This window comes from Sebastes fasciatus, chromosome 11, assembly GCF_043250625.1.
Source record: "Sebastes fasciatus isolate fSebFas1 chromosome 11, fSebFas1.pri, whole genome shotgun sequence".
In the NCBI taxonomy this organism is placed as follows: domain Eukaryota; kingdom Metazoa; phylum Chordata; class Actinopteri; order Perciformes; family Sebastidae; genus Sebastes; species Sebastes fasciatus.
In genome coordinates, this window is record NC_133805.1 from 19,302,904 (window position 1) to 19,317,400 (window position 14,497).

The window sequence follows — 14,497 nt, forward strand, 5'->3', positions numbered from 1 at the left end:
TTGTACACATTTTGCTGACAATACTTCCTGTATATACTTGTAATCCAACTCTGTCTCCTAGAAATGATATGTATATACTACTAATTTGTTTTGCCAGTAACTTTTTAAGGGAAACTAGTGGTTCACATCCTGTGTGTCCCATGTGTGGTTAGGGTTACGCAACTAAACCAAGAAGGTTAAGGTTAATTAAAGATCGTGGTTTTGGATAAACGTGGAATAAAATAAACATGTCTTCCGCACTTTGAAACATCTAGAGACCAGAATCTTCCTGTGAATGCCTAAACATAACCATGAGAAGTGCATCATGCTTCAATGGCAGATATTGTAGGAAAAGAAATAAAAAATACAGTGTGAGTGAACATTTTCCTGAAGCTTTCAGTATCATTTATGTTTACATTTCCTTCAAAATGTATTTGCTTTTGCAAAATAGCAAATAAAGTAATTTGTAAGAGACAAGTGGGTGTAAAAGTTTGAATGACGGACTTGTCATAGAATGTTTCAACTTTGTTTTATTGCTTCGTTTAGTTAAGTAAAAGATCTGAACAACTGGATATGTCTTAAAAGTAACATCTGTGAAATTGAACATGTAATGAAAATATAGCCTGCAACCACTACATACATTTATCTAACAATCAGGGCTGCCCCCCCTTAGTTGATTAGTAAAATAATCGGTCGTTTTGGTCTCAGTCGACTAAGATTTCTTTAGCCGATTAGTCGTTTTTTTATGCTTTTTCATGCCATCATAGACTTATTTCTAAGAAAGTTATGAGCACATCTCTGGTAAACACAAGATTTAAAGTGGTGCTTTTGTGTGATTCTGAGAAACTCAGTTTTACAGATCTGTTGACAAAATCATATGAGTGTTAGTCGACTAAGAATTTCTTTGGTCGAGGACAGCAATACTAACGACATACTGTAAGTTAGTGTATGTTAGGGTGTAAAAGTGTCTTTTCTCTACTTAATGCCAGGCTCAACTTGAAGAAATATATTCAAGGACAGCTGTCAGCCAAACTCTCATATCCTCCTTTTCCTCCGAGTGCTCTGACTTCAGTCTGCGTGTCCCCTGCATCCCCAACAGAGGGAGGCCTTTTCAGTCCATACATACTCTCCACAGCCTGCCGTCCCTACCACCATAGGCCTTCGCCCATCTGTCTGTCTGCTCTGCGACCGCCGTCCTGAGGGTGTACTCTGTCTCTCCCTCCTCCCCTCTCCCCTCCCAGCATCCCTCTCTCTCATGCGCCGTGATCGATATGGACGCGGAGGGAGAGGGGGGACCTGTCTGTCAAAGCCGGCGGTGGAAAATGAAGGCTCAGATGAAGGAGGCATGCTCTGTATATTAAATGCCCAGACCCCTGTGAGGGGTGGAGGGGGGTTCGGGGTGGGGATATATCAATAGGCTTCTGCTAAAAGAGAGATAAGGCCAAAACAGCAATGAGAGGAGTAGAGTAGAGTAGCGGGAGGGGAGTGGAGGATAGAGAGATGAGGAAAATGAATAAGGAGCGGAGTAGTGAGGTGGATGAAGAGGTAAGAAAAAAAGATATTTGAGCAAAATATGAGCTAATGATGTTAATTGATGTAACAAGTGGAGGAGAGACAAATGAGACTTTTTGGGCGACGGGTGGATAAGGAGGAGGAGGAGGGGGAGGGGGTGCAGGAAGCGCAAAAGAGGGAAATGAGCTGAGGACCCAAAAAGTGCGAGGAAGAGTAAAGAGCTGAGAAGGGAGAAAGAGTGAAGAGCTGAAGTTAACGACTTTGCAGATTTCATTATAGAGATAGTTAACCCTGTTGACACTGAAGGAGGGCGCTATCCTCTCAGGAGGAGTCCGGTCCTTCCACCTCCACGCACAGAGACAGATGAGATCATTACAGCTATCAGCACCACTGCCATCCACAATTAGCACATCTCCTTTTCTTTCCCCACTCCTCCATCCCCCCATCTCCCCTCAGCTCACACTGTCTCCCCCCCCCCTGCTCTCTCGTTCCCCCCCCCCCCTCACCTCATGACACTTCTTTGGCCTTGATTTGGAGGCAATTTGACTAAATAAAAAAGCCACATGCAGCAAACTGTTCTCAGCTTTAGCCGACCTGCTTGCTTGACCTTTCGCAACTCATTTAGAACCCATTTGCCTTTTCACACTAAAAAAAAAAAAAAAAAAAAACACGAATATGCAAAGCTTTGCATTTTAAGAATGTAAATGTCTCTGAACATGCACATAAAACACAACTTTTTTATCTTTCTATCAGTGTCAGTGAACACAAACACACGCACAACACATACCTGTAAAGCAGACCGGACACTTGAAGGTTCCTCCCATGCCCTCAAAGCTGTGCTCAATCAGGTGGCATTGAAGCTTCGCCGGTGAGTCGAACGACTGACTACAGAGCTTGCATTCATGGTTCAATCCTTCCTCTGCAGAGAAGAAACAACAAAAACACACAGAAAATCATAAGAAGGAAAATAAGCAAAGCCTGAATGGCATTGGTCTCACTCTGCCTTCTTTCTTTCTTTCTTTCTTTTCCTTTTCTTCTTTCACATGAAATTCAAATTCAACAAATTTGTGGCAAAGACCCCCCGCCTGTGATTTTTCATGAGACAGGAAATAATATAAAGTGTGATCTGCTCCCATCAGGCATAAATTAGATGACCAGCCGGGGTTCTAATCGCTCAGACGAGGCCCTGCACATTGAACATGGTGAGCGTCATCTTTTTTGATTAACTTACATGCAAAATCATTTATTTTTAGCGGCTGCAAATTAAAACTGAATCGAAAATAAATAATGGAGAAAGAACAGTTAAATAGTCTAATTTCAGATGTGCCATGAGTGTTATTACTATTAATGCAAGGACAAAAAGAATATTACAAAATTGCTTCCGAAACCTTCTTTTTATGTCACCAAATCATCTCATCACATCTCCGGTGCACATACACTGACTGTCAAGGCTGCCAAAACAACTCTCCTTTACACGTCAAAATTTTTAATACAGTGATACGACAGTTATTTCGAGAGCACGACAGATTCCCAGTTTATCTGCTTGGCATTAGAATTCCCGACACGTCCATCTAAACATTACACCGCCTCGGCCGAGGCCACAATAAACGCCGTTCAGACTGTGAACCTGCACACTCATTTGCAGCACGACAATCTGCTGACTCAGGCTTCCAGAGAGCTGCCCATCTCCAGCGCGTCAATAAAAGGCCTATACACTCTGCCATGGGGCCGGACTAGTGCTCCATCAAACTCCTGCCAACGCTGACATTAGGCCAGCTACTGCGAGGGGGTGGGGTGGATACACCGGGGACTCATCGAGGGTTTATCCCCAGGTCTCTACAGCCCAGTGCCCACCGCTTAGGCCCTAGGTACCAGAATACACATCCACCTAACCAGCTGTGCCCGGCTCGAGCCCTGGAGGATCCGAGTAGAGGGTTAATCGAAAGTGCTTCAGGCAGATCTGGCAAAACATGTCTGCTGAATAACAGTACAATGAAACAGTAACCTGCAATGGGCAAGGCACTTCCTGCTTTGTAAATTTTGTTCACCAGCACATTTCCTTTTTTTTTATTTTTATAGATTAATTTGTCTATAGAGCACTAAAAGCTCCCCTGAAACTAACCTTTTGTTTAGCGTTAGGTTTGTATGTAGTGTTACTGCTTTGTAATTCTCGCCATCAACTTTCTATTTTCCTATTTTTCCACTAAAAGCACACCTGATACGGGGGTGTATAAAAAAAGGTAGTATCTCAGGCCATGTCCAGACGTACACAAGTATTTTTGTAAACAAAGCTTTTTCTATGCATTCTGGCCTTTCGTCCACACCTAAACGGCGTTTTAGGTTTCTGAAAATGGAGCTTTTGTAAAACTCTGGCCAGGGTGAACATTTTCAGAAACTCCGCTGTCAGTGATGATGTGTAGACCACAGACTGTATAAGAAGTGAACGTGGTCACCATAACGTTGGTTTATGAACCGCCGTTTTGAAGCCTCGAGTTCGGCATTTTGGTCGTCGCCGTCTTGGTTTTTTGCAACCAGAAGTGGGAGGGTGAGGGTGGAGTTAAGTACAACCGATGCTGAATAAGACATTTTCAGGTGACCAAAAAAGTAACAATTAACTTTCATGGACTGAAAACACACTGTGAAAGTTGTAAGATGAAAACACGGACAACTCCTAGACCGGACAACGCCGTGGTAGCGACCTGTCAATCACGAGGTAGCCACGTCCTAAAGCATCCCCTGCTTTATGGTCTACTTGACTCTAAATGGGACCATAATTTACTAAATGAACATCATGCTGTATTGAAGAACACTTGAAACTAGTAATTGAGACCATAAACTCGTGTTTACAATGTTTACTGAGGTAATAAATCAAGTGAGAAGTAGTGTCATTTTCTCATAGACTTCTATACAATCAGACTTCTTTTTGCAACCAGAGGAGTCTCCCCCTGCTGGATATTAGAAAGAATGCAGGTTTAAGGCACTTCTGCATTGGCTTCACTCTTCAGACCCGGAGGTTGCCCACTGTTGCAGGTAAAAAGTTTTTGGCTTGTAACATCAGAGTGTTTGCCGTTTTCTCTTTTGTGAGGTGTCACTAATGAGGCGATGTGTCGTGCAACGGCGACATAAACACATCCGTGAACGGCCCTTTTTCTTTGACAGCGCTTTAATTGTGTTTTTGTGTTTTCATCTGAATGGAGATTTTTTTTAAAACCGTGCTTGTGTGGAAAAACAATGTTTACAAAAACACCCGTGTACGTGTGGACTAAGCCTCAGTGTCTGCACATATTGATTCTGACTAATAGTGACAACTGCAACCCACTGACCCCTGATATTTCCAGGAGGAGAGGGGAACGGAAACATCTCCTGCAGTGCCAAAAGAAACAGTGAATACATATTGAACTTTCTCCTGTAACATATATTACCACATGTCCTTTTACAATCTTTTCTCAATAACATAAACATATGGCATAGGTGGTGTCTACAGCATGAAAACAAACCATACAGAGCGCTGACAGACTACGTTCCCTCCTGACTGTCTAGTAAAAAGATAAAAGCTGATCAAAGCAGCTCATAGTAGTTTGAAAGGGACTGAGTTGATGATGTGTTCTGCAATCATGCATTTGACAGATGAGATACTCTGTAGCCTACATGTGCGTCTGAGTGGAGCAGCAGGCATCAGCAGAAGAGGGGCAGGAGGGTGGCACGAGTGCATCCACGCAGCCGTGCAGGAGGATCACTGCCCTCTTTGATCACCATTCAGTTTGCTTATCTGTGTGAGGGTGTGTACACTATGAGGTCAAGCTTGCTGCCGGGTTCATAGAACTCTTCTTCTGCCATATGCGCAGCCCTCATTTGACCCCGGTGCACAACGCTGTCCCTTTGGAGACCTGGCCTGCTTCATTATGCAGATAACTCTGCACCTGCCTGACTGACCTTGTGTGCGTGCATGTGTGTGTTTATGTCTGTGAGCAGGTGCATCAAGGGAAAATGGCAAAGACATTTTTCATACGGTGTGTATATACAATTTGAAGAATAAGGCTGGTGTTATTCTATATTTTTCTTATTGCCAACAAATAGCATTAACGGATTAAAGTCAACTATGTGTTAGCCCGTCTCTACTTCCCTACCCTGACTGTGGCTCATTCATTCCTACTGAAGAAGTACAAAAAGGCTCCATAATTCCCCTAAAACAGCTGGACATTGTGGTTTTTACCAAACATGACTGAAACAGTAAATCGTGCATTTGCTGGGAACTACTTTTTGTGGATTAATACACATTTGGTGAGCATGCAGTATTGTATGTGTATTCGGGATTGGCTCAAAATAAACTACAGTGTTCATCGTAATGTAGGAACATGTCGCCCTGTGCACAGATGTGGCTCATTGATGTGTTCTAATAGCTTTTGGACAACAATGGAGGTCTACGGCACGAGCAATGAGCTACAGTATATTATACTTTGGCTACACACATAATAGTTGTTAGGAGGATTAATTCAGTGTTGGTTTGGCTGTTTTAATGGGATTTGTTGACAATTTAAAAAAGTTGTTGATTTGGAATATATATATAAGACAAGATGACTAGAGTGTTATTAGGGCTGGGCAACATGGTGAAATCTTCTATCTCCATATAGGTCATTTCATATCTCGATAATGACTAATATTACAATGTAGCATGTTTTTTGGTAAATCAATAAACAAAAAGAGTGCTGCAGGGATGACGTATTTTTATAGGCCAACCAGGAAGTTAGCATCGCTCTGGATCCCTCCAAAAAAAGACTGGGATTTTTCCATTGGGTTTTGGATTAATGCAGGTAAATAAGCTCTGTGACAAACACACGGTTATGATCTTTACATGTTTTGTTCAGCGAGATAATCTTCACAAATGAACAGTCTCATTTCGCCACTTGTTAGCAACCACCTTTTTTATTTTTATTATCATTTTATTTGTTTTTGTGTCGTAGAACAAAACGTTAAAATCTCTTAAGCTTGTGTTAACCACAGTCCTTATTTTAGGCATCTAACAAAAAACTCATTGACTTCCAGACGAGGGAACCGGAAGTGCTAAAATGCTAACTCATTTGTGAGTTTTAGGACTAATTCCTGCAGCACTATATAGTCTACGTATATGAAATAGTCACATGGTAAAGCCTATTTTTGTATACTCCTGTGTGAATTAAATACTTGACAAATTAATGAGTATTTTCTCGTTTAATTAGGAACTTCAGTGCAAAAAAAACATAAAAATTATGAAATTATAGAGAAAAGAATTAACAAAATATTTCCAGCTATACACTGACTATGTTTACATGCCTGCACACAAATAGAGAGTAATCATATTAGGACAATAGTTTGATTTAACTGAGTTTGATCAGATTTTCTGAGAAATTTGAATTAGTATGTCCTTGTTATTATAAATTTAGACGACGTAATTGTGCATCATGATATCTTGATATAAGATTTCATCACGATACGATTCCATTGAAAGAAGATAAATTATCATATTGAATTATCGCCCATATGTGTTTAACACTATAGGACCACCAGGCTCTTTAGGGCACTACAAACCTTAGTGTGATTAGAAATGCATGTGAATGAATATTGGCGAGCAAATTAGTTTCTATGTCCCATTCAGTGTCTCTATGCGTATACGGCCATTATGCAAATGAGTCAATTCGGCTGCCGGAGGAGAGTCAGAGGAGAGGACCAACGTTAATCGGCGCTACTCCTGGCGACTAAAGGGGGCTTTTGTCATGAAAAAATCCCACCAAAAACCCATCTATTTGGTTTACTAAATGTTATTCGATCAATATGACAATACAAGCATGTACAGAATAAGTATTTAGGAAAAGTCGGGGCAGGGGGGGGAAACATATCATACACAATGACGGCATAATTCAGATTTTGGAACCACAACGTTGAATGGCGTGGGTTATGGTGGTGCTAGTGTTAAATTCTAGTCAGTACATAGTTCAACTACATTCTTTATATGTTAATATACAACCCTAAACTGAAGGAGTGCTACGAAATATATAGATATAGACAGATGGAAAGAGAAAAGACGTTAGAGAGAGCAATAGAGGATTGACTGTGAGTCTGTTATGAGTAAACTGTGCTCAGTTAGTCCCTGTAATGCAGCCTGTGTAGTGCTGGGCTTGTATTCAGCAGTGTAACAGGGGTTGAATCAAGCTGGCAGCCTGTTTCTTAGTGAGAGCCAAGGGAGGAAGTCAGCTCGATCGCCCCTATAGCTGCCTCATTGGGCTGAGGTCACTTCCTGTCGCTCCCCCAGCCCTTCTCCAGGGCTGCCCAATCAGCATGGCCCTGCGTGGCCCCCCTCCCACCACCACCACCACCACCACCCCTCTCTATGCACTGAGCAGACTCTGGATATAGTTACAGGGCCACGGGGGACTGTCAGCTCTCTCTCTATCCTCATCTCCGTCTCCCTCTCCCTCCTCCGACTCTCTGTTTTCCGAGTCTCCCGAGTGTTCTCCGCTGCCGCCACCCTGTCCCTCTGCACTCCTAAGAAAATCCTTTAGATGAGAACTGCTCCTGTGCCTGCTCCCTCTAAGCATCCCTGACACCAGCAAAGTAAGCCCATCTGCATATCCACAGGGCCTCGCGTTCCTGTGGCTCATGGTTTATGTATTTCACAGCTCCTTAAAACACAAATGCCTAATATCTCTCCCACGTGGAGGACAGGAGAGGGAGCGGGAGAGAGGGAAAAACTACTCTCAAAAAGAATGGTCTTTATTTCTCTGCGCTGTTTACTTTTTTATCCGGGCTGAAGTTCATGTGCTGTTGAAGGTTGTTTGGGACACTGGGGCTTGCATAGTTTAGTGAACTCTTTATGTAACGACGACACCGCTGCAGCATATTGAATTCTGTACGTTTAGGGCGGTGGTAAAGGTGTGTGTGGATTTGATAGAGACGTCTTGGTTTGCCATCAGCTGACAGTGAGTAAAAGACTGAAACTAAAGTAACTAAAGACAGTCTAACTTTCTGATATCAGTGTGTAGTTAAGTATAACGCAGGGCATTGCTTAATTAAAAACTCTCCCTCAGCTTATTCCATTCCAACACCACCACTCCCCCCCACCACCACTTCCCCCACCACCACTGCCCCTTACTCTATTTAAACAATTCTGCCGAGGAGCTGTTTCAATTGGAGGGGAATTCAGGATCACTTTCAGCATTTGGCTTTGGAAGAGAAAAATCTGATACTTAGATTTACTCTCCTCTCTGGGGCATAGCGAACGGTTCTCTGAAGCTCACTCTTAGAGGGACCCATGCTGCTTGTGTCGCCAAAGCAGCACACTCTAACAAATGATATTAAGGACATCAATCAAGGCACTTCTTCGCTGAAAGTAATGAGTAAACAAGTGGGAGAACAAATTGAGAATATTTAGCAGGCAGAAATGGGTTGTTTTTTGGAAAAGCTGGAGCCAGAACTACCATAGCTAACTGATAGGTCAATACAAAGTTTCTAAACTGCCAAACCTTGCCATAAAGGCAGAAATACCTGCTTGGAGCGATCTTGTTTATGAGGAATTTCACCTTTAGCGAGAGTTTGCTTTCCGTTCTACCATCTGTTTCACAATATTCAGCCTGATGTTGGAGTTGCATGTTAATAAACCAAGTAGATTTGGTTTTCAGCGGACTCACTGCTGTATATACAACCCACTGCGGGATTGCGGATGGTAGCAGAGTAGACAGCTTCAGGCCTGTAAACAGTAGGTGGGTTTACTTCTCTCTTCTCTCCGCGGGAACTATCCATTAACAGATAATGGGGGGAAAATCAGAGTGATTAAGGCCCAGGGAATTATGGGTGAATACAAATTGACTCCACCTCCGTGTGGTGCGCTCTCTTGAGGTAGAAGCACTGCTCATAAGGAACAAACTCATTTCAGAAGTACTACAAGGCCCATTAAGGCCTGGAGAATGCTGCAGATGGGGGGTAGGAAGGTGGTAGGTGGGAGCGCAAAGGGATGGACTCCCCCTGGACCAAAGCTGATTGGAGAACTGGCGCCTGGGGGGAACATTACTAATATCTATTTCCTGTCTGCACAGTTTGAGAAGGACAGAGTGAATCGAGTGCAAAAATGTCAAAATTAAAGTACAAGATTTAATCATAGCACCTTGAAAACTCACCCCATTCTATCAAAGAGTTAATGCATTACACGAACAGTGATGGAAATATGGTCGAGTGCTAGCTAATAAAATCAAAGAGATTGGAAAACTACCGCAGCATGAAAGGAGAGGCTTGACTCCAGTTTGCCTGTAGGGAAGTGGGCATGTAAAAGACACATTCTGTGTCTGCACAAGAGAAAAGTGAAAGATGAGCTAAGCGATGTACCGAAGCCCTCGTGTCAGGGTCCCAAGTTCGGTGCGCGCCTGATGCTGTTTTCCAACCTCCAGAGGGAGAAGGAGGGGTGAGGTGTTGGCTGCGACATGTCAGTGGTGGCGACGCCCTCGCACAGCGAGAGCAAAGGATTCTGGGGGAACATGTCTCTGGGAGAATGTCAGCTCTGATGCATGGCAGCTCGTTGGAGGTGCTAATCAGAGCAGGGCTAGGCTCCTGCTAGGATCAGCCACTCTGCGCCTACATTAGCCGCCTCACAGCTCCCCTGGCTACCGGGCCAGAGGTAGAAAACACCAAACTGACAGGTTTTTGTGTCGAGATAAACATGCGCAACGCTTGAGTGGATGTTACAAAAGGTTTAGCAGACTAGAACACCTTTTGGAGTTCACAAAACATGGGGGACGAAAACATAAGGACACTTCTTCTCCCTAACAGAAATGCACTGAGAAGACATTTCCACTCGAGTTATTTGCCAAGAGCCCCTGTGCATGTGTTTAGCGATACTCTGTAGTTTTCACTCTGTAGCAGCAAATAAAGAAACTAAAGCCAAAAGTTATATTTGAAGCATTAATATTAGAGACATAAAAAAGGCACGTCTTTAAGCTGCATTATTATTATTATCATATTAAATAATGTTATACCAGGGGGCCGGATGTATAAATGTCCAGATACATTGAATGCATGTGCCATTTATATACGGAGCATTTGTGTTTCTTTATGCATCGCTTACATTAGGCGTTTACAAGCTTTTATGACACAGCTGGGTTATGGCAGCAAACAGTGGCATAATATCAAAGAGGAAATTAGATTTTATCTTTCATATTACTGTTACATCTCATTCAGAAACATAACACAGATTATATGTTGTCATTTGTCATTCTACAAGCATATTTATTTAATTCTAGAAGAAGTAAATGAACACAGTAGGACTCAAATCCTGTAGTAAAAGAGTGAGAAAAACCCACATTTAGCCGTACGCAAGATATGTCAACCGTATGAAATTTTGGGGGGCCTTATAAAAGAACTAAAGTTTTCAGATTTTGTGCATATATGTATTTTTAGGTTTGAATGTTATGCACCACCCTGCAGCCGGTAAAACGAGATGAAGCTGGTGTTTCAGCAGGACTTGGCGCTACTGTAGTATGCTTTGAAGGATACTATTTTGTGTTTCTCCTGGACCACATTACCAGCTATTCTTACAGCTGAAACCCACAATGGCTAAAACTCGGTCAAATGAACAGTGTGTAGGTCACAGAGGCAGAAGAAAAGAAGAAAAAAAAAAAGAGAGAAGGGAGAAATCCACAACAACAAAGGCAAGAGCCGAATACTTGTTAACGAATGATGTGTAGGCGCTGCAGCTGCAGGCAGGTATGGAGGTCCGTTGGGGACAAACAGTGCAGGCTGCTGAGATGGATTGCATGGGAGCGCCGGACCCCCTGCAGCCACACAAACACCACTCTGCGCTGAAATGCTCTAATTTACTCTTTACATGCCTATTCTAAATTGTTGGATTTTTTTCTTGTTAGAAGGAAATAAAGGTCAAGTGGCTACGACTTTCCGAGACTCTTGTGCTCAATGAAAGTTGCTTTGCAAAGTGAGGAGAGAAAAAAATTACAAACAAGCAAAGAAACAGTAAAATGGGCAAAGAAAAACTTTCCGGCGGGCGAAGAAGAGAGAAGAAACGAGGTGTGAATCTGACCAGAATCTCTTTCAGGTCTCAAAAGAGTGAGTGGCCTGGATGTAAAAAGTTAATTACGGGCACATGCCCGGCTTTTTTCGCTAGCCTCACTGTGGCATTGTCAGGCTGAGGTATGTGGCTCTATGGGGTCTGTGGTCCACACAAAGGAGCAGGGAAAGAAAGCGTTGCAGAGAGGCCCCTTGGCTGGGCTCACGGCATGGAACAGTGTACAATTAGCCAGCCCCTGCGTTCTGCCGGCTTATAATTATCAGTGCTTGCCTTAATTGACTCCCTTAGCCTGCTGCAGAGGGACCCCCCCCCCCTCCATACCTCCTTCCCCCCTGCTCGACGCAGGCCGCCGAGTGCCACGCCGGGCTCTCCAAAGTCATTTAGAAAAGCGCTCATATTTTCGACACAAAAAAAGGGGGAACATTTGGTGAGAGAGAATTCATCATCAGGTGTCTAGAGGTTTTCCTTAATAGAAAAGCTGAGTCCCACTGAGTGCGCTCCGTGTAGCGGCCAGCCACGCATGCTCAGGACCAGCAAGCCGCCATTCGCAGCGGGCCACGAGACATTAGCATAATTTTATATAACACAGGCACCCGCGCTGGAAATTTAATACATCTCAGCAAATACGAGACAGGCGTTTTGCATAATTTCTTTCCCTCACTCTCCACCTAGCTTCCTCTCTCCCTTCTATCTTTCTGTCCTCGCTCCATGTCTCTCTCCTGTCTCGCCTTCGTCTTGCCTCTCTCTCTCTCTCTCTCTCTCTCGCTGCCACTCTCCTTTGCCCCCCCGCCCCTACACAGCCACCCCTCTCTCCTCGCCCCATGGTGCTGCTCTCACTAGGAGAGGGGAAGTTCATTACCTCAGCTAAATCAGAATTAGTCCCTTCATTTTGACGGGGCGAACTTCATTAGAAAGGCCCTTCCTTAATCCAGCAGGGAGAACTGATGAATCTACATGGGGGCAATAATTTGCTTCACACAGCACATTCAGCCACTTCCTCCACACTGTTTCCCCCTTCCTTTTTTCTCTGTCTATTTGGCTTTATGTACTTATGGTTACATTTTTATTAGATCTACAGCAAAAAAAAAAAAAACCTGAGAAAGGAAAACACCTGCATATAATTAACTAATGGCAGCAGAGAGGGTGTAAAGAATGAGTTATGCTGTTTGGAATGTCCCGTCTCCCCAACAGGCTTCGGGGCCTCTGGAGCAGCCATGGCTGACTTGGCCGGCACTCAAACACAGGCTGAGTGAGCACGGCCGACAGCAGCCTGGGACTGAGGTAACTATTCAAGATGGTTTTACAATGCCATGATTGTGTTCTAGCGTTTGTAATCTTTCCTGTGCATGCAGGTAGAATGAAAAGCAGGCAAAAGGATAAATAATTTGCTGTTATGAAAGTTAGAATCTTTTGGTTTTCTTTCTCTAAAAAACCTACACAACACACAGTTCTGCGAGGATCTCTAAAGAGACGGAGTTGTTTAGATCCTTAGAACAAACTCGAGAGCAAAGAAGAGATGTGAATCAGGACAGACAGCCCCTGACTGCCATACCACAGCGCCTGGTGTCAAACAGATGTGCAGCTTGGCAGCTACGCTCCCCAGAAAACAGAGAGCCCACGGACTCCAGGGTGGCGTTGAGTCGTGCTGCCCTCCCCCCCTCCTCTCACCACTCCCTCGTCCCCCAACAGTCCCAACCACCCCACACTGCGCCCCTGCAGTCTCCCTCCCTCATCACCTCCACACAGGGGTCTCCTGACTGGTAATCTCGTCCCTCGAATGTGAAATCTCCGACAGCGATGCCCCGCGCTTTTACCCCCTACCTCCGCGGCTGATGGGTAAATTGGAATGGCGCTCCCTGCTGGCGTCGAGAGCTCCGAACAGACAGCAGCACACACATGCTGAGGCGCCCCTCGCGCGCTCCGTCTAATATAGTGGACATGCACACTCTCTCCAAGCTGCGATATCCATGCACAGACACACGTCCACGCACGGATAGTACACATAGGAACAAACACGCACACGGTCGCACAAAAGCTTCAGGTAAAACGCAGCCTCATAAAACATACACACAGGCAAGGTAAGTGTTCCATGCATGATCTGTTCGCCCTCATCTGCATAAAGATTGAATGTATGATAAATAAACAGATACTGGGAACTGAGTCAATATATGTTCAAATTTAAATGCGCAGCGTCTGGAATGGCTCAGCTTGGGTCCTTTTTTTTGCAGAAACCGCACCTGATTTCTGTTGCCATAGTTTCTATTATGTGTGCAATATAAGACAGAACACACAGAACAGAAAAACTGTGTAAACCGCAGAGTGAAAAAAGGCACATAGCGTGTATAATTAGCACTGGCAACTTGGCGTTTCAATAAGCATATTGTAAAACTAATAAATACAATCAGTGTAGAGGCTGTTTTTTTTTTTTTTTTTTAAATGTGACCACTAGGCATCAGGGTCGGATTTCCCTTAGGGCTGGTTTAGCTGTCCGAGGCTTCCGCTCCATCTATCTGTCTATTTTTTCCTCCCGCAGTCGATGCTCTGAAGCATGCGTGAATGGTTGAGTCCACCCTCAAATCGCAGGGACGTCCTGAAATAGTCAATGGGACCTGAAGGGGCTAAAGATCACTGCAGAAGAAGCCACTGAGGCCTTCCTGTCAAAGGCAGTGCTTTCAGGGGGCCAGGGGTGAGGGGGAGCCAGAGGGAGAGAGCCAGAGACATGACACACATTTCATTACACTTAAACCAACTGTGGGTTCAACTCAGAGCCCTGGATTTCCAATGGCGTCTCAGAGGATGGAGTAAGTGGAGGTATAAGAGAATGGTTTGTACAAAGAACACAATGGGTAGGTGGACAAAGGCAGGCAGCTGGACTAATTGCTCGGGGGCTTGCAGGAATATTTTGCTAAGTACTTCTGTTTAAAGCTCAATTTAGTGGCGTGCGTCACTCTGGTGCACATT

The 14,497-nt window shown here is 44.0% G+C and overlaps 1 protein-coding gene across 15 annotated transcripts in view; it reads right to left on the minus strand.

Annotated features, from left to right (window-relative positions):
* Positions 1-14,497, minus strand: part of LOC141777262 (zinc finger protein 521-like) — a 102,871-nt gene that overhangs the window by 18,932 nt on the left and 69,442 nt on the right. For all 15 annotated transcript variants that reach the window (XM_074651377.1, XM_074651375.1, XM_074651373.1 and 12 more), the window contains one exon: positions 2,279-2,410. In XM_074651377.1, the coding sequence (XP_074507478.1) occupies positions 2,279-2,410 (132 nt within the window). The remainder of the gene's footprint in view (positions 1-2,278; positions 2,411-14,497) is intronic.